Source organism: Vipera ursinii, assembly GCF_947247035.1.
Source record: "Vipera ursinii genome assembly, chromosome: 4".
NCBI lineage: Eukaryota > Metazoa > Chordata > Lepidosauria > Squamata > Viperidae > Vipera > Vipera ursinii.
Window position 1 is genome coordinate 42,852,520 of NC_139514.1, and position 21,619 is coordinate 42,874,138.

Below are 21,619 nucleotides of genomic sequence, written 5' to 3' on the forward strand. Positions count from 1 at the left end.
TAATTCTATTTTATCCTTCAAAGTATGTTATGAATGATAATAGTAATCATGTGAAGTCTTGTGCTTTTCACCATATTTAACCCTATTTTTTTGTGAAATTTGCATAAAGTAATGATTAGTTGCAATTAACTTGATTTTTCTTGGAAGATATCAGATTTTATTTATAATACCAGTTTATTTGATGTCATAAGGCACTTTAGAAATAATTAATAGTTAAAAAATAATGATGACAGTTTAAAATGTTTTAACAGTTTAACCAATTGTTTTACTGAATTTAGGAATGATCTCTGCCATTAAGAAACGTGGGGGAAACAAATGAGCTGCACTGGTAATAACAGTAACAACAATAATAAAACTTCTGATTCGATTACTGCATGTGATATACAGCTAATTTTAAAACAGACATAGCCCTATCACTCTCTCAAAAAACATCCTACTGAACTAAATACTAAACAGTATTTTCCGTTCGTCTCTATCACACAGCAAAAACTTTTTAACTACGCCTACTTTCCCTAAACATTCTCACATTATCTAAACTGCATTCCCGGCAGTTTGCAACTCGGCTCACAATTTTCAAAGCATCAAGAACGCCGATGCCCTTTCGTTGGCAACGGCTTCAAATCCTCGACTGCGTTTGCGTACTTCCTAGCAAAGCGCACATCCCGACCGGGAACCCAGCACGCTTTCTTTATAAACCCCTCACGCGGCATTTCCTGGTTCCGGGATCTCAACACGTGACTGGTAGAGCTCCTCCCCGTACAATGTTGCTCTGGTGAGGCGCCTAGGACATCTGACTCATTCAGGGCAGAGCTGCGTTCATTTCAAGCGAGCCGGCTCTGGGCGCAGCCAGCAGTCAGCGTGAGTCATACGTGGGGACGAGGCTTCGCTGCTGCAGATCTTCACGTTCCGCGTGCCGATTGCCGCATCATCCCAGCGACGTCGCAGGGGGCGGGCGATTACCCGGAATGGCCTTGTCCTGCCTTCCCTTTCTTAGCGAATGATTGAATGGAAAGCGTCTGTTTAGCTCCACTAGAAAAGAGGGAGGAGTGGGGCTCTACCAGCCCACTCTTTTTGGCTTAGCCTATCTAAGGCTTGGTCCGAAGGGAAGGGGGCGCTTCCAGATGACTCCTTTTAGTCAAGTGCCACTACAGTTACAAAGATGGCTGTGCTAAGTTCGTTCCCGGCCGAACTGAAGCGACTGCTGGAGAAAGATCCCTACTTGACTCCTTTTGAGCAAGACTTCCAGCGCAGGTAACTTAACCACCTGGGTCCCTTGCTCCACTGGAGGTCTGCTCGCCATTCCCACGCCGCTTTTTCTAACGCCCCACCACCGCTTTCGCACGGTGCAACTTTTCCGTTTTCTGCCTATTGGGAGAAGCAAAAGAGTAACAAACAGTCGATTATCGTACTCTGAAAGTTACGTAGTTGTCACCTCTCTGTTGCTCCATAGTAAATTCTAGCCCTGCCTTATAAATTAGGGGACTGCTTGTTTGCAACCCAATTGTGTGCATGCTACCAGAATAGATGACTTTTTATTAATCCTTATAATAACAGGCTGTTGTTCCATCTATATAATGTATGCAAGCTATTGCAGCTAGTTAAATAAATGTATTTCCTTAATAGAGGGTGGGCAGTTGCATATGTGCTGCCTATGACAGTAGTACTTTGCATTTTCCTCCACTGAAAATAAACTGTTGGTCAGTTGTGGAATAATATGTTTGACTCATGGCTCCCTGGCAGTTTTAGAAGAAAACAGCACAAAACAAAACTAGTTGTATTGCAGCGTACACTACAAGGACCAACAAGTCATGTTATCAAGGAGTATAGTGAGGTACCCTGTGCCCTGTACATATTTGTCCGTTATTTACACTTGCTTTTAGGATAGGTAATAGTGTACAGAGACCAGAAAAGGAGTAATCAGGCATAAACCAAAAAATTAAATGGGATAGAAAAAATGCTAACATAGCTTCTATTCAGTATCCCTCCCTATACTTTTTTGCCTTTACAAATCATTAAGATATACATTCATAGCCTGCCTTTTCTTTAAATTTCTTGTTTCTCTTTTCAAGATTTTGCCAACATTACCCCAAATAGTTTTACTCTAAATTCAAACTTTTTAAATAAATTTATTTTTGCAATTCAGTCCTTATATGACCAAACCACTTAGATGTTTTCATATAATAAAGTTGGCCAAGCCCATCCTAATTTCCACTTCTTTCAACAAATAAACTTCCTAACAGACCATGTGTAAATTAGTCTGCTGTGAGAATAATTTTATATTTTCAAGTAACAATCTTCCAAATTCCACAGAAAGGTCATTGGATACTTATTTCTATCATCTATTATGCCTTTGGTTATTCAGGGCTTTCACATAATACTTTTTAATAAGATAAGGTATATATTATTGTACTTACTTGTACCTGTAGCAAATGCAGCACACTGTCAGTAAAGTCTGATGAGTTTTGGACAGTTTCATCTCATGCTGACAGCGTACTTTAGAGATTACTTTTCAAACCAACAGATTGTTATCATCCCATCAACTGTGAGGAATGTGTAGTTTGCTGGCATACTCAGGGAATTGTTTTTGTAACATCATTTAGCAAAGAGTTTTAAGAACTCAGAGCTGTATTCATTTGGCCTAAGATCTAGTGCTTCTGGTTCAGAAACCCTAGATCAGGGGTGTTAAACTTGCAACACCACGTGACGTGTCACGACGTATTGTGACTATTTTGCCATTGCCGGCAATGGGTTAGGCGCAGTTTTGTTATGATGCATCTGACCCACGGGCTGGCAGTTTGACACCGCTGCCCTAGATCCTACTAATAAACATGACAATCAGTGATCTTTGAGAATTTGCTGGCTTACAACTTAAAATAGCCAAATACATTGTGGTCACTTATTGGATGTGCTAGCACTTATAGTTAATCTTTGTTTGGATACTGTTCCTAAATTAAACATCAGATACTTAACTAAAAATTTAAAAAGTGAAAGAAGCTGATATTTTGAAGAACATGTTAGACATATAGTGTTGAATGAATTGTGGATATTTCAACTCAATTTTCTGCAATTAAATCACAGTTATGTTGCTTAGATTGGGTTTGATTAATATAATTATGGCTAGCTAATTTGTAACATGATGTAGGAGGAGGAGTGGCAGAACCTGTGGGTGGAGTTTAATGAGGGATCAACCTAGAATCCCTATGTAGCCACATGCAGACTAAGTCCAACCTCCTTTGAATGTTGTGATTCCTTATCTTACTCTAAGCAGGTGCTAATTGTTAATTGAGAAGATTCCTGTACATAGGCTGTTTAGCAATATATCAATTTAATTGGACTTAGTGTGTGTACCTGATTTTTTTGTACCTGACACTTGATGTATTTTAACAAAATAGTCATGGGGTTTTCCATCTAATTTCATCACCAAAAGATGATCATAACAAATTTTCCCAGAAACCTGGAGCTAGTGTAAGAGATGAATCTTCTTAAAAAATCAAGAATGGAAGGTTGCTTATCAGGCAAGGGATAAGAAACGTGTTTCTTTAAAACAAATTGGACCCAAGCTTCTATTTTCAATTCTTTTAGAAATTTCTTTAAACTAGTATTTTTTTGAATGTGATCTCTGTTAAAGATTAAAATATGGACTTTTGCCAGACAGTAAGATTATAAAAATGGATAAATATTGGTAATAATGTAATATAGATTGTAGATAATAGGGGACTTGGAAGTCTTGATACATGACACTATTCTGTCTGAAAATGTGTTGATCTTCATCTTATAACTTTTCTACAATATGATAGTTTTGTGGTGGTTATTTCTTCTGAACAAATGATGGATAAATCTATATGTTAAAAACAAGGAATTTTTTTTTGTTACATAGTTGGGATCAAGTAGGGGAATACAATTGAGGCAGCTTTCTCTAATTTGGAATTTGGATGTCTTGGAATTTTGCATCTTTTAGAGCAGAGGTCCCCAACCTATGGGACATGGCCCACTACCGGGCCGTGGCACAATCCTGGAACAGGGTGGCGGCACCAACCTTGCGTGGTGGCGGCACGCTCATCGCGCCAGGATGTCATTGCTGCAGGCCGCAGCATGAGCCTTGCACAGGGGAGGGGGTGCAAGGCTCGCTCCAGGGATGGCATTGCTGCGGGCTGTGGCACAAGCCTCACACTGGTGGTAGCATCACTGCGAGCCTGTCGGTGGTGGTGTCACAAGCCTCACACAGGCGCCGCTCGCAGCCCCATTTACATGGTGCGCATGCTTGTAGCCTATTTGTACACACGTACGCACATGTGCCCACATTCACGTTTGCGCATGCACGCATAAGGTGCCTACCCCTCCCTTTCCCACTGGGCTGCCAATCCAAAAAGGTTGGATACCCCTGTTTTAGAGTTTATAGCCAGTATTTAAGTGGTAAATAAAATAACATTGCAAAATATTCTAATTACTGGATTATTGACAGTGACAGATGAGCAAGCAGTTGGGTTGATTTTCAGATTTAAATTTGATTCCCATTAGTATCTTTAAGTAATTTCCTTTATTTTTTAAAAATAAAGTATTAGAAGGGATGTATTTTGGAGTAGTAGAGTAATAAAAATTGTCTCTTTGAGGGAAGTACTATAGTTTGATATGGGAAATTAAACTAAAGAAGGGCCATATACTTCAAAGAAGGACATTTTTCAAAGAAGGTACTGTGCTAATCCTTTAGCAAAAAGATAAAAATCTTATAGCTTCTCAGAAACAAGATGTGTATTTTAAACAGTTAAATCATAATAACTCTAAGAAAATGCTTTTTCCTTCCCTAGTGTGATCTTTTGAGGCACAATTGGTTACAATTTCCCATTGTTAATATCAGAGATATTTAGTAGTACATTGGGATGCTATGTTTTTCAAAAGTAGATGGCAGCATGTTTAAACACAGCATTGAAAGAACTTGTCTTAATTTCTGCTGGTGAGGTTTGTTTATTTAGAAAGTGTATTTGTAGCTTGCTCCTTTTATAGCTTTGGTGGCTGAAGTTATAGATAGAGAATTAAAATGGTATTTTCCAGTTATTTGTCTAAGGATATCACAGAAAAAAGGAGCTGTAGCAGGAAATGCTCAAGTGGGAGATAAGATAAATTTATCTGCAACTTTATGTCTGTTCCCCACTCCTCTGATACTTGGGCTGCAGCTGGTGTGGTCTTCAAGTGAACATCTCATTTTTTCAGCTCTGAATCAGCGGAAGGACTTCTGTCCTTGGAGAGATTCTGTTGCTGTTCTTTGAGAGATTCTGATGGTTCTTCTTGATCTCTCAGAACAGTGGGCAATGCTTGCTTCTAAATTGGTAGAGATATTTGAGAATTCAAGGCATAGCACTCATACTCTTAGGTAGATTTCATATGGCAGGGGTCCCCAACCCCTAGGCCGTGGACTAGTCCCAGTCTGCGACATGCCAGAAACTGGTCTGCACAAACAAGTGAAGCTCCATCTGTGGGATACAGGCAGCATCCCGGTCTGCAGAAAACCCTTTCTTTCTTACTTTCTTGTGGCAAAGTATGATATTACAACTTGTTATTGACTAAAAGAGACTTGGCTTGAAGCCTAGAATTTAGAAAAAACTCTTTGACCTTGTCAGATACCACCTGTGAAAAACTCAGCTATAAAGAAGGAACTGCAGGGTGGCATATCTATCTGGCTTGTTTGAACTATGAAGATAAACCTTTACTGATTTTCAGAGCTATATGTGGGAAATTTTCCTATTTCTTTACATGAGAAGTATCTGTTATACAAGATGATGGAATAAATTCTTACTTGGCAAACAATTTCCACTATAAAGGCTACCTACAACACGTGAAATAGATGTCCCATACGTAGCTATAAAAACAAAAAACTTTTAATGTTTGATTTTAAAATTTTCAACTTAATACATTATCAAGAAAATATGGATGAAGATCAGGAAAACATCCTTTTTATGTTGAAATCAATACACAAAACCATTCTTTCAGAGTGTAACAAAATAAGAGGCAACATAAAGGAACAAGATGCCAGCTTAGATATACAAACCCAGATCTTGACTACAACCAAAGAACTAACAATGCAGCAAGTATTGAGAAGTGGAGAAGTGGAACAACTAAATACTAAGACAGAAGACCCAACTGACCAACAGATCCAGCCAAAGGGAAAATTAGAAAAGAGTCTGACAACATTGAAAATGGAAAAAAACTTTTTACATAAATCAGAAAAAATTTGAGGAAAAGGAAGAAAAACAGATTGAATGGAAGATAAATTTATCAATACAATTGTGGGAAATTGGAGTAATAGGGAGGAGATTAAATGAATACAGTTGGGCTAGTCTGTTAAAAAAAACCTGTAATTAAATGGTCTTTCTTATTTCAAATAATACATATAATAATAGAGGGATTGAGGATTTAAAAGCACTGACATGGAAGTTAGTTGGCAAAGGAAAAAAGTCAGAGTAAGGCCGAAAGAAACTATGGTTTTGATCTAGTAGAGGGAATTTTATACTATTGATTAGTGGGTTGAATATGGTGGAAAATAGATAATTTTTAGAAAATAAAGTAACATTACAATTGAATAGATAATAAAATTAATAGACTTTTGGTTTAATATGATGAAAAATAGATAACTTTTAGAAAATAGAATAAGATTATATGCAGATAGACAAGATGTGTATTTAGAATTTTAGATTTTGTTATAAAAAGGGGGAAATGTAGAAGTTGAAATAAGGGAAATTCTGGTCGCCTAAAGCTTGGAAATTATACAAATTGTTAACTTGAATATTGAGGGGAAATTAAAGCCTGGGAAAAAGCAATAATAGAACATTGATTGTATGTAAGGATTGAATGCAAACATAATTAAGATATGTATAAGCTAAAAACTATTGATAAATGTAACAAAGATGGTTTTACTTAGTTGATAGCAATAAGAACTATATTAGCTCAATATGAGATAGTAGATATTAAGGGAAAAAGAGAGGAAATATTTGATGTTGTAACTTGAGATTTGTGCTAAAGGTTTATGTATGTTATTGAATTATTGACTACCCAGCCACCATGTTGTTTTTAAATGTTTAATTGTAAAATTAGAAAACTAATAAAATATTATATAAAAATAATTGGGATCCATTGCAATCAGGTTTCAGCCCTGAGAAATTAACTGCACAGGATTTTTTTTAAAGGGGGAGGAATATATGTTCATCTTCTTACATCACACAATAGTTTTTGAAAACATTGACCATGTTTCCTGTTGCGTTGACTAGTAGCAAGTTCTCTTCTTTAGTGTTTCAGTTCCTAACTTTAAGGCTGGCTATGAAAATAACTTTAGATGGCTATGCCTGTTCAGGCTTGTTACATTTGGGAACATACATGGTTCAATTTTGCTATTCTTGTAGTTTAACGTCTGCTTGAAGTAACTAAGTAAATTCTTGCTGAGGTTTGCTAATGAGGTCACAGATATGTCACTAACACTCATTTCTTTCTCATTAGCCTTTAAGATTAGGGTAAACTATACAGAGAGTGCAGAATTATTAGGCAAATGAGTATTTTGACCACATCATCCTCTTTATGCATGTTGTCTTACTCCAAGCTGTATAGGCTCGAAAGCCTACTACCAATTAAGCATATTAGGTGATGTGCATCTCTGGAATGAGAAGGGGTGTGGTCTAATGACATCAACACCCTGTATCAGGTGTGCATAATTATTAGGCAACTTCCTTTCCTTTGGCAAAATGGGTCAAAAGAAGGACTTGACAGGCTCAGAAAAGTCAAAAATAGTGAGATATCTTGCAGAGGGATGCAGCACTCTTAAAATTGCAAAGCTTCTGAAGCGTGATCATCGAACAATCAAGCGTTTCATTCAAAATAGTCAACAGGGTCGCAAGAAGCGTGTGGAGAAACCAAGGCGCAAAATAACTGCCCATGAACTGAGAAAAGTCAAGCGTGCAGCTGCCAAGATGCCACTTGCCACCAGTTTGGCCATATTTCAGAGCTGCAACATCACTGGAGTGCCCAAAAGCACAAGGTGTGCAATACTCAGAGACATGGCCAAGGTAAGAAAGGCTGAAAGACGACCACCACTGAACAAGACACACAAGCTGAAACGTCAAGACTGGGCCAAGAAATATCTCAAGACTGATTTTTCTAAGGTTTTATGGACTGATGAAATGAGAGTGAGTCTTGATGGGCCAGATGGATGGGCCCGTGGCTGGATTGGTAAAGGGCAGAGAGCTCCAGTCCGACTCAGACGCCAGCAAGGTGGAGGTGGAGTACTGGTTTGGGCTGGTATCATCAAAGATGAGCTTGTGGGGCCTTTTCAGGTTGAGGATGGAGTCAAGCTCAACTCCCAGTCCTACTGCCAGTTTCTGGAAGACACCTTCTTCAAGCAGTGGTACAGGAAGAAGTCTGCATCCTTCAAGAAAAACATGATTTTCATGCAGGACAATGCTCCATCACACGCGTCCAAGTACTCCACAGCGTGGCTGGCAAGAAAGGGTATAAAAGAAGGAAATCTAATGACATGGCCTCCTTGTTCACCTGATCTGAACCCCATTGAGAACCTGTGGTCCATCATCAAATGTGAGATTTACAAGGAGGGAAAACAGTACACCTCTCTGAACAGTGTCTGGGAGGCTGTGGTTGCTGCTGCACGCAATGTTGATGGTGAACAGATCAAAACACTGACAGAATCCATGGATGGCAGGCTTTTGAGTGTCCTTGCAAAGAAAGGTGGCTATATTGGTCACTGATTTGTTTTTGTTATGTTTTTGAATGTCAGAAATGTATATTTGTGAATGTTGAGATGTTATATTGGTTTCACTGGTAAAAATAAATAATTGAAATGGGTATATATTTGTTTTTTGTTAAGTTGCCTAATAATTATGCACAGTAATAGTCACCTGCACACACAGATATCCCCCTAAAATAGCTATAACTAAAAACAAACTAAAAACTACTTCCAAAAATATTCAGCTTTGATATTAATGAGTTTTTTGGGTTCATTGAGAACATGGTTGTTGTTCAATAATAAAATTAATCCTCAAAAATACAACTTGCCTAATAATTCTGCACTCCCTGTACTAAGGGATGCGGTGGCTCAGTGGGTTAAGACGCTGAGCTTGTCGATCGGAAGGTCGGCAGTTTGGCGGGTCGAATCCGGAGTGCCGTGTAGCAGAGTGAGCGCCTGTTACTCGTCCCAGCTTCTGCCAACCTAGCAGTTCGAAAGCATGTAAAAATGCAAGTAGAAAAATAGCGACCACTGCGGTGGGAAGGTAACAGCGTTCCGTGCGCCTTTGGCGTCTAGTCATGCCGGCCACATGACCACGGAGACGTCCTCGGACAAACGCTGGCTCTTCGGCTTTGAAACGGAGATGAGCACCGGCCCCTAGAGTCGGAAACGACTAGCATGCATGTGCTGGGGAACCTTTACCTTTTTAAACTATACTAATGTGGGAATCTTGTCACAATACTGTAAGAGGACTAGTAAACTGAAGTGGAATAATAACAATAAGGATACTTGTGGGTAGATATCTAACCTAGATGGGTTGAATTGCTTTTTACTCTTATACTGACAGTCATAGAGTAGCCAGAAATTATTTTCTTTCTCTGTCAAATAATGTTAAACATTATTTGTCTGTTACCTTGGTGTTTTTTTTAAAAAAAAGTTTTGTTTGTTTTATCTTGATGGTGTGCATTGTGACCTACCACAATACCTTCCGATTGTAGGCCCAGCAGTCTATGAATATTTTAAATGAATAAATATAATAGCAAAGGAAACAATGTGATTTTATTGCTTGAACTTATGTAATTGTATGCATAAATGTAAAACGCAGTGTAAAATTGCAGTTTGCACAAATAAACACATGTTTGAATGAGTCATCACATCTTATCTCCTCTAGATGTTGTTTATCAGTGATTTAAGTGTTGTAGAGAGAAATATAGATTACTATATTTGGTTTATTGGACATAATAATTATTTGTATAGTCACCGATAATTGAGCTTAACTTGATGAGCCCCTTAACAATGGAAATATTTTTTTTAAATAAATCTGTTTTGTTTTGAATGTATATAATTGAGCTGAGAAGTATTTATGTCTATGTCACAAATGATAACCAAGTAAACTGGTTCAAAACCAGAATGAAAAATTTCAAGCTTGTTACTATTTTATTATTGTTGTAGTATAAGAGGAAAATATCCTTGCAAAATGAATTATTACTGTGTTTTTGCTTTCTTGGTAATATAAATCCTGCTAAGTTCTTTCTGTGACTAATTGGTTGCAACATTACATTAATTTACCTAAAAAATATGCTTGCTTTCTGATTTTACTGAAGGACAGATTTCATGTGGCCGATTCTCCTTTTTGTATTTCATAATAGGGTTGTTGTTATGTAATCTGTGATATTTGCAGTGTTGTGAAATTTGCTTTGTGCTGTTTTCCTATTCTCTCCTTGGTTAGCATTGCTGTCTAAAATCTCTGTACCTCTTTTCAATTCAATTCAATTCATTCATTCAATCAATATTTATAGCTAAAACTAAAGAACCTGCACAATTAACTTATCCCAAAGCCTGGAAGAACAACCATGTTTTAAGTAGCTTTTGAAGTGTCGTCATGGTGGGAACTGCACAAATATTTATGGAAATATCATTCCAGGGGACAGATATTGCAAAAGAGTAGACATGCCTCCTGGCTGTTGTAAGATGACACTTTATAGTAGTTAAGGAAAGAAAACCTAGTAAGTATTCTGTGACCATCCAGACAGGGACAATTTTGAAAGGTGATCTCTTAGACACCTGAGCCATAAGCCATGTACAACTTTAAAGGCAGCAACTGGTACTTGGAATGCACTTGGAAACAGTATGCTACAACCTGATATCTCCCCTCCTACCAGTACTTACTGATAACAATTTTTTCAGGTTGTAGTGGTGCCACCATAACACAATGCCCCAGACTCCCAATCTTTGCAGATGGCTGAGGAAAATTATTGCAAAAGCCACCAAGAAATCGAAGAGGACAGGAGTGGTTAGGGTTAGTGGTTTCCTCCATCCAAGTCTTTCTACCTGTCATTTATAATAATGACCTATGTAGATTTGATCAATGGTGCTAACATTGGATGTTCTTGCTTTGACAACAGATGGAAATGCAGGCATTTTACTCTCTTGCTTTTAGAGTTAGTTGATGCTGGGAGGGGGAATGTGGATTAGAGTCCAGTTAGTCATAACAATAATAACTCATCTGTGGGAATCCAAGGTTATTGCAGCCAGAGCTGATGAAGATTTGGCAGGCTGGAGAGCTGGGGAGAAAGCCCAGCTTCAAGCTAATTGGGGAATGTGATTTATAACTGTTAATTGGAGGAGGGAATTGTGCTTTGTTACTTTGTGCCCAGGGGAGAGGAATTCAGTTTTTGGCTTTAATTATGTAGTGCCGATACTTTGTTTCTCGAATAAATATTCTTTAAGGTAATCAATGCCTCAAAGTTCTTTTGAAGAGTTTCATCTGACGGAACCATGACAATGTCCCTGTGTGTGAAGCCAGATAATCTGTTTACACCAGGCTGTTTATGCCAATTGTAATCACACTATTTTCTCCACAACTTTTTTCCAAAAAGGAAGGTTGGAGATGGAATGGGAGTTATTGATAACCGTTAGATCCAGGGCAGGCTTTTCAAGAAGTAGGCAAACCAGGACCTCTTTCAGGTCTGCTGGGATCTCATTCTATCTCAGGTGTTAACTTGAGCCCATGTCCTCCCAATTCTCGCACTAGTTCTTTTCAACAGCCCAGTAAACAGGGATCCAAGCCACGTGTCAGAACTGAGATCACAGAAAACTCTGTCCACTTCCTTGATGTCATATAGGCTCACAAACTCACTGGATAATCTCACTAGGCATTTTTTTTTATATCTCATTAGGTTGTATCTGGCTTCCTCTTAGACCAGTGATGGTGAACCTTTTAGAGACCGAGTGCCCAAAATCTGCCCCACCCCTGCTCTGCCCGCCCGTCCCCGCCCCGCTCCGCCCTCACCCTGCCTGCCCTCAGGGCCATCCACTTGCCGCCACAGGCGGCCCTGCAGTGCCATGGTGGCCACTCCCTCCGCCCGCGCCCCACAGCATCATCTGCTGCCCAGCTGCCATGTGCTTGGCTGCACTGCTCTGTGTGGGCCGCACCCAGGGGTGACTCCTCGGGGGGGCTGCTGGTGAGGCGGGGGCTGTGGGGGGAGGCGGGGCTGGAGTGACAGCGTGCGTGCCCACAGAGAGGGCTCCAAGTGCCGCCTCTGGCACTCATGCCATATGTTCGCCAGCACTGTCTTAGACCAAACAAATAGTTAAATAAATGGTTACGTACAATGCAATGTGCATACCAAATTAAAATAATTTTTGTAGTAAATGTTTATTAACACACAAGTGTTAAAGAACTTATAGTTACATGTAAAGTTTGTGTTTGTCTTTTTTCTTTTTTTTTTGAGCCACCATAATTTGGTTAGACTCAGTAATGCCTGTAATATACTGCATTCTGCTATTGTTATGATTCAGGGTCAGCCTGTGGGTTCGGCAGTTGGGTTGGACGACTCAGAGGAGGAGGGGGGTGTTGAAGAGCTTGCTGAGGGGGTTGGAGAGCTTGCTGAGGGGGTTGGAGAGCTTGCTGATGAGAGCCCTCAGCCAGGCCCCTCCCACCTGGTCACGACGGGAGACCCAGCTGTGTGAGCCTGACAGCGTGGATGAAGATGACCCACAGCTGGCCCTGTTCAAGGACGCCCGACGCAGGAGGCAGTCAATCAGGAGTAAACAGAGGAAGGCAATGGGGCACCTCGGAAGGAGGCAGAGAGAAGCCACACCCTGAACTGTATAAAAGGGGAATGCATGGGAGGGCTGGTTTGCTGAAGGCAACCGCTTGAATAGCTCCTGTTTCATGGTTCGTGTCTTGTTTTTGCTCTGTTTTATGTTAATAAATTTGGCAGGCTTAGTTCCAGCCTCTGTAAAGGGGTTGTCCCTGCCTTTTCTGCAGGGCCGGTAGCAGGCTGGTACAGAACAGCTATATACACAATACATTCTGTTCTCCATACTATTGTTCCACATAATTTTATAATTTATAGCTATATTGCATACGTTTATGCATTCCAGAATTGTAATTTATCATTGTGTTTATATAGCAGGAAAAAAGTCAACTTAAATTTTTTGGTTTATAATTTGTAATGCTGCAAGCCAGAATAATTTCTCCTTCATTACAGATATTACTCAGATAAACAAAACTATTGCTATTTCCTTCCCATTAGCTAGCTTGAGAAGTTCAAATGAAGAATGGATGGAAGTCGCTTAAATAAATTAGTTCGGTATGTGGCTTGTAGGTGAAAACATGAAATATAGTTGCTTTTATTAAAATCCTATGTATAGATTCCTATGTATTTTTTCATTGCTCTGACACATTTTCTTTAACCCATTATAGCTTTCATAGGTTTATTCATTCCATATGAAATATAGGGACATAGGATTGCTTCATAATCATGTGTGAATCTCCTAACTCTCATTTAACCACTTCTGAAAAAGACTGAACTTTTTTCTGAGCCTCTGATATAACTTTTATCTTTCCATCTTTTAATTGCCCAGTTTATATTCCATTGGATGATTTGTCTTCATACATCTCATTAAATCATAATATATTTTTATTTGGGGCAAGGATGAGTATTCTTTGTTCTAGAAACTAACTTTTTGTAATAAAATGAATGACCAAAGCCAAGGCTGAAACTTTGTGGTACCATGATGTCCTAAAATGATAGCTTTCTGTAATCATCCACTAATTATGGGAATAGAGTTCAGCAAAAATAAATATACCATTTAGTTTTAATAATAGGATAGAATAACAGAGTTGGAAGGGACCTTGGAGGTCTTCTAGCTCAATCCCCTGCTCAGGCAGGAAACCCTGTACTATTTCAGACAAATGATTGTCCAATCTCTTAAAAATTTCCAGTGTTGGAGCATTCACAACTTCTGGAGGCAGGTTGTTCCCCTGGTTAATTGTTCTGTCAGGAAATTTCTTTTTAGTTCTAAGTTGCTTCTCTTCTTGATTAGTTTCCATCCATTGCTTCTTGTCCTGCCCTCAGGTGCTATGGAGAATAGCTTCTTTGTGTTAACCCCTGAGATATTGGAACACTGCTATCATGTCACCCCTAGTCCTTCTTTTCATTAAACTAGACATAACCAATTCCAGCAACTGTTCTTTATATGTTTTAGCCTCCAGTCCCCTTTGTTGCTTTTCTCTGAACTCTTTCTAGTGTCTCAACATCTTTTTTACATCGTGGTGACCAAAACTGGATGCAGTATTCCAAGTGTGGCCTTACCAAGGCATTGTAAAGTGGTATTAACACTTCATGTGAACTTGATTCTATCCCTCTATAATTATATTTTAATATTTATAAAACAATGACCAAACCTTTCACTTTATTACAGAGTAATACCTTTAGAAATATACTGACTTTGATGTTAGCTTGTCCAAGCAGAACAGGAATGAGTTCTTCAGCAATCCAGCTTTAGGTGTGTGTGCGCTGAGCTTGGGTACTTAAAGTCAGAGTCTTGTAAAAATTTGGTCCAGAATTTTTGGTACTCTTGGAAAAGTTGACAGTGGGCAAATCCATGTAGAATGGGAACAAATTCTGACAGGTCTCCAGATTTATATTTGCTTTTGATTTTGAAGCAATCAAAGCATAACAAATAAAATAAAAATTGAACATGCTTATTTTAGGACTTTTCGTAAAAGGCTTGAATGATTCTTATTTTTATTCTTCTAATATTGTTATCCTGAATATGTCAATTCCTTGATCTAGGTCTCTTGGCAAAATATAATATCTTGTTATCTAGTTGTTAATCTGTTAGTGATTATCAAGGCAATACGGTCTGAGCTTTTGGTGCTCTCCTAAGACTACTTTGAGATTGAGAAAGAATCACTGCATGATCAGTATATAACATGAATGGCAGCAACTTATCAGGTTACTTAGGTAAAACAATAATTCTGCAGTGTGGTCCAATACCCATTGCACAACACTGCTTATTATTTACCTCCGTAGGAACAAGTTTTGAAAGGTGCTCCTTGGATTGCATTTTACATTCTGGCCTGTATCTTCATGTAATTTATAAATGAGGCAGGGGTAAACATCTGCCTGGAGCCTGGAGCTTTCCCCATAGGACCTCCCCAGAAATGGAATCAAATAGGTTACTAATTTGCATTATCTGTCTCGCCAACATGGCTTGTGCTAGCTTTGCCAACTTTCCTCTAATTATCAGATTTTTAATCTTGGCAGCCACAAGGAACTGGCAACTCAGAAAAGGAACCCTCAGATAAACCTCTGGGTATCATGGGCTTAACTGGAGTGTTATAAAGTGATCAAAGTCCAGCATTTTCCAACATTGTGTCAAGAATATAGAAAAACTGCTATGGTAATATTGAATCTAAGAACCTAGAACTAGTATGTCAAAAAAGAAATAAATCTTAAATTATGTTAAATTGCTGCTAATAAGCCCTCTCTTTTAAAATTTCATATGAAAATGATAACCTCTCTTCATTTTAGGACATGAGGTGGCTTTGTAATAATATGCAGAAAGTGTAAACTGTATAATGTTTGTAACCTGGTTTGTAAAACTGTTTGTAAAAGCTAGTGGTGATATATTTAATAACTTATGAGTTAACACAATTACATTTTAGCATGAAACTATGTCATATTTTAAAACAGTATTTATTGTCTGAATATTTAAGAGCTATTTTATGGGTAGTCCTTGAGTTACAAATGTAATGGAGCCTGCCCATTCCATTCGTAACTCAAAGACTCAAAGGAGTGAATATCATACCTTGAACACGATCACTGCATTCACTAATTGTTAATTGCACGTGAGGTATCTCGGTGGGGAAGGCCATGGGGGGGGCTGGTGATGGAATAGGCCACCTGCTTCAGACCATCCAAGGCATCCCCCGGCCCACTGATATACCTCATTCTCCCTCCCTGGGATCCCCATAATTGCTCCTCCACAATCCTGCCATGCTAGGTCACTTATCTTGTGAAGATCTGTCTCCTCTCCAGTCTGTTTCTTTGCCTGCTCCTGGTGAACAGTGAGAGCAGAAGAAGAGCAGGACGAGCATGACTTGCTCAGCTTGTCTGACTCAGGGCTGCCTGCCACTTCTGGAGAGGCGGGCAGCCTAGTGAGTCTCCTCCAAAGGCTTCCGGGCTCAGCGCAGAAAAGTTTTTGCATGCTAAAGGGAGGTTTGGGGCAACTACAAGCCTCCTGTTGGCATGCAAACACTTTTCGTTCAGAGGCTGGAAGCTTCTGGATGCCATCTTTTTTATAAGATGGCGGCGCCTGGAATGGCTGCGGCTGCATTGGCTCTTGAAGGCAAATAGTTTTGGGAGGGATAGTAAGGGCTATAGGCCACATGATCAAGAAGATTTTAATGTGTTTGAGCAACATGGTGGAACTAAGCAGCAAGATCTGACTGCTGGCCCAGTGATGGATTCTATTGCAAATCAGGGCTGTTTCCAGAGGAGGAGAGGACCTGGAGCTTATGGAGCGAAGGAACTGGATGAGGCTGTCGGCAGGCCCAGAGGAAGAGAGAGTGGCTTTTGGAGGAGTTGGTGGCAGTATGTTCCAGGGGCGAAAAGAAGCAAGGCCTCTTTAAAGAAAAGGTGGAAGAGTCAGGATCAGAAAAAGGAAAGAAGGCGAGGTTGTCAGAATACAAGCAAATTTGAGGGCTAATCCACATGGAGCCCCATTTCCATCTGTCCTGTGTGCCATTGTTCACTCCCTAGAGACTAAAATGGACAATGTGAAATTTGAGCGGGCCACGAACAAGGAGTATATATTGGAGGTGGTGACCCTTTGAGAGCTGTATGCAATGAAATTTCATTTTGATGTATGCCGATTGGTGTACATTCAAAGTGACAATAAAGTTATCATCATCATCTCACAGAAAGCCAGCCACCCATTCTCTGCAAAAGTGGGGTGGGTGCCTTAGCATAAGATTATAGCTCCCAGAAGCTTTCAGCCTCTGACCGAAAAATGTTTATGCTCTTATGGGCGCCACTTCAAAGAGCTCCATAGGGCTTGAAGAGCCCTTTGCCAACAAAGCAGAGCCCTGGGTTGATGCTTGTGTCGCCCTGGGCCTCTGTTCTTGGCAGAAAAGTTTTCCTCGAAGACTTTGCTACCAAAAATGGAGCTCCGGGTTGACGTGCACATGGCTCTGAGCCTTCATTCTTGGCAGCAAAGACCTCCTTGTGGCCTCTGCCACTAAAAATGGAGCCCCGGGTGGACATATGTGTCACCCTGGGCCTCTGTTCTCAGCTGCTGAAAACGGAGCTCCAGGTTGATGCGTGCATTGCCTCCAGCCTCCATTCTCATTGGCAAAGACCTCAAGACCTCTGCCACTGAAAACAGAGGTCCATGAGCAACATGTGCGACAACCTGGGCCTCCATTCTCAGCAGCAAAGGCCTCAGCCACTGCAAATGTTGCCCTGGATTGATGTGCGTGTTGCCCCAGGCCTCTTTTCTCGGCAAAGGCGGTGAGGCCTCAGTCACTGAATACGGAGCCCCGGGTGCAACACACATGTTGCCCTGGCCTCTGTTTTCAGCAGCAGAGGCCTCGAGGCCTTTGCTGCCAAGAATGAAGTCCAGGGGTGATGCACACATCAACCTGGGGCCCTGTTCTCAGCTGCTGAGGCCTTTCCTGAAGGCCTCTGCCAGTAAAATGGAGACTGGGGGGGGCGACGTGCACATCAACCTACGGCTCTGTTCTTGGCAGAAAGGCCTTTCTGGAAAGCCTCTGCCGGTGAACTAGAGGCCAGGGGTGATGCATGTGTCAACCCGGAGTTCCGTTCTCAGCTGCAGAGCCCTTTCCTGAATGCCTCTGCTGCCAAAACAGAAATGGGGACAACCCGTGTGTCAACCTGGGGTTCTCAATGGCAGAGGCTTTTTGCAAAGAGAGCAAAAGGCTTTACAAATGGAGGAAACTCTTTGATGTTTCAGCCTTTACGTCCATTTGCAAAGCCTTTTGCCGCAAATCTCATCTCCATTTGCAGAGAGCAGAGGCCTAAAGTACCATGAGATCACGCAAGATCAGTAGCAGGGGGTGCGAAAACTTGGGTTTAGAAGTTTCAGAATTATAATGTATATGCATAATTTATTGCCATTATTTTGAACTTTTGCAAGGGGTGCAACAATATATCAGAAGCTTTCTAAGGGTGAGAGGTATAAAAAAGCTTAGGAACTGCTGAACTAGAGCAACCACTGCTCTATAGCACTGAACAGAAAGGCACCCAGAAGAGGAAATCAAGTAAAGCTATTGTGTGGATTATAGATCATAGAAACCAATTGTTAGCGAATGTTTTTTAAATGTAAACCCAGACAACACACTGTTTACTGAATATTAAGGTGACCATGTTAAAAAGTTAATAAAATATATAAAAAAGAAAGGCACGCATACCTAGCCAACTCTGGAACAGTAAACTGGCTACTGCTAAGGTGTCATGGCAGATCCCACTTCCCTGTCCCTGGCATCCCAGTTGGTGCAGACCTGAAGCCCATATGGACATATTTCCGAGAAGGTGACATTACTGATTTTTCTCGGCTAGGTCTCAGTAACATATATCAGGTTTGCACATTTATCAACCACAAAATGGTTGGATCTGGTCTTATTACATACTAGTACCAGTTTGTGACCAAGTAGCCCAACAGTCCAACCACTCAATTTCCTGGTAGAAACAGCAGAGGAGGAAGAAGGACAGCTTCTTTTGGAGTTCTCTCTTCATATGTTTCTTCTGTTAAAATGAATTTCAGAATGTTAAAATGACATACTGATATATCAACTAATCTGAATATTGAAATTGATTGAGGAACCCTGATTATGATTTCATTGTCTCTTGTATCGCTCAGAAAAATCCACAAGGCAAGAGGTGAGGTAAGAAGCACCTGTGCACAAAATGAGGAAAGCAAATGTACAAGATGATTGATAAGCTGTCTTTTAAAAAAATGAATAGTTATGCTTTGTTATATATTGTAAATCCGCAGAAAATTTACATTTTCTCATTAATATGCACAAACTGTCCTACTGAAAATACTTTGTTCCTTCAAACCATGTCAGTGAACTTGGATTTTATTAGTTATATAGCTGAATAAACAAATAACTGCATTTTAAAGTTCAGTCACAGTAGTCCTTTGAAATTTAATATAAGCACTATGTAAAGTACAGCAAAGGTCATGTTAATAAGACGTAGGAAATTTCTTGGATTAGTTAGCTTTATGGAGAATTTCACTTTGAAACCAGGATGAAGAGCATGTTGACACATTAATTTTGAGAGAGGGAAAAATACAAAATTATAAGATGTAACAATATAACATATTATTGTAGCATATTATTAATAAACTATTATTATTGGATGGGGATGCTCCAACATAAATGGTTGTCACTTGCAACTAAATTTATTGAATCATTTTAGCTATAAAACATACTGATTTTTGTATAGTTTATGACTATATAATCTAATATTCACATAGTCCTTGAATTATGACCATTCTTTTAGTGACCATTCAGAGTTATAATGGCACTGAAAAAAGTGACTTATGACTGGCTTTCACACTTACACCTATTGCAGCATCCCCACGGTCACCTGATCAAACTTTGGGAACTTAGCAACTGGTATGAATTCATGACAGTTACACTGTTCTAGAGTCAGGTGATCACTGTTTATAACCTTCCCAGCTGGCTTCCAACAAACTAAGTCAATGAGAAAACCATATTCTCTTAATAACCTCATGATTCACTTAGCAACTGCAGTGATTTGCTTAACAACTGTGGCAAAAAAAGGTAAAATGGAGCAAAACTCCATTTTACTTATGTGTTATGCAACTCCCACACTAATTTATTGTTTGTTACTCTTGCTCTTCTGATCAGGAAAGTTTAAATATGCTTCAATTTAAAATTTTGTCCCAAGCACCTTAGTTTTTTTTTAATAAATATTTTATTAATTTTCTATTTTTACAATCAAGTGCCTAACAGACAACATGATGACTGAGTCCATTAATAATTCCATGGTACAAGTAAGCTTCTTCAAACTAAATCCAATATTATACTCTCCAATACATCCTCTCTTCTTCTGGTAATAAACGTTTTTCCACACTAAGCAAATACAATTCTTATTGTTGTTAGTAAATATACAGTTGTATATCAACAATTGTTACATTTTTCTAATAGTGTCAATAATATCAGTTTAGAATATCTTTGCTAACTAAAACATATCTTAATTGCATTTGCACTCAATATCCATTTATTCAGTCCATATCCTATTTTCGCTTTTTTCAATTTTAATTTTCCATCCATGTTCAAAATATCCCAATCATTTATAATTTCAGAACAAGTTATATTTGGATAACCAAAGGCTTGCCTTATTCAAAGTTCTTAGCATATTCTTATTTCCCTTTTCATACCAAGACATGATATTCTGATTACAAATCCTATCTATCTGGTTATAATAATACTTCTATTTCTAACAGTCTATTCTTAACCATATTCAAACATCTAATTAGTAATATAACATCCCTTCTAAGAGGTCAAAGTTCTGTTTCCTTCAATCTTACTCTAGCTTTATTCCTTTGCCAACTAACTTTCCAAGTGTGCAATTTGTATCATCAAATAATTCTTCCTCTATTTTTGTGTACATTATTTGAAACAAAAGAAACAATTTAGTTAACTAGCCCATTGATATTCATTAAACAGCCTCCTCCCTTCTCCAGTTCCCCACAGTTCTGTTAACAGCTCTATCTTCTATTCCATCAGCTCTCCTTCCTTATCCTCCAGTATGTTCTGAAATCTTGGTTTGTAGAATGTCTTCTGTTTCCAATATTATCATTGTGTCTTCTAAGTCTTCATTTGTCTGAGTCTAGTGGTTAGTTTCTTCCTTTAGATCCTCAATATTTATGTCATCGTTCTCTAGTTTTCCTTCTATTTTCTGGGTTGCTAGTTCCTTCTCCATAGTTATTTTCTGACTCAACCCGGCCAAGACTGAGTGGCTGTACATACCGTCATCTCGTTTAGTCCAAGAGGTTCCATCTCTGACTATAGGAGGAGAGATGTTACCTCCCATTGATAAAGCACGCAATCTGGGCGTCGTCCTAGATTCACGACTCAGTTTTGAAGATCACATTGGAACCATGGCTAGGGGGGCATTTGCCCAGATTCGTCTTATATACCAATTGCGCCCCTTTTTGGACCGAGATGCCCTACGTACAGTCACCCACGCACTCGTTACCTCCCGTATTGATTACTGTAATGCTCTCTACATGGGGCTGCCCTTGAAGACCACCCGGAGGCTTCAGCTGGTGCAGAATGCAGCTGCACGGGTTGTGATGGGAGCTTCCCGATACTCCCATATTACACCCCTCCTGCGTGAGCTGCATTGGCTACCAGTTGCCCTCCGGGTGAGATTTAAGGTGCTGGTACTTACCTTTAAAGCCCTACATGGCTTAGGTCCGGGATACTTGCAGGACCATCTGCTGCCGGGAACAAATTCCCATCGTCCAGTACGCTCACACAGAGAAGGCCTCCTCAGGGTACCGTCAGCTAGGCAATGTCGGCTGGCGACCCCCAGGGGGAGGGCC

At 39.7% G+C, this 21,619-nt stretch overlaps 1 protein-coding gene across 2 annotated transcripts in view; it reads left to right on the top strand.

The window, feature by feature from the left end:
* Positions 1–843: 843 nt before the first annotated feature.
* GBE1 (1,4-alpha-glucan branching enzyme 1) overlaps positions 844–21,619 on the top strand; it is a 124,400-nt gene continuing 103,624 nt past the window's right edge. The window contains exon 1 of one of the 2 annotated variants that reach the window (XM_083362033.1): positions 844–1,251. In XM_083362033.1, the coding sequence (XP_083218159.1) occupies positions 1,160–1,251 (92 nt within the window). In that variant the 5' untranslated portion in view covers positions 844–1,159. The remainder of the gene's footprint in view (positions 1,252–21,619) is intronic. The other variant, XM_083362034.1, reaches the window with a different exon arrangement.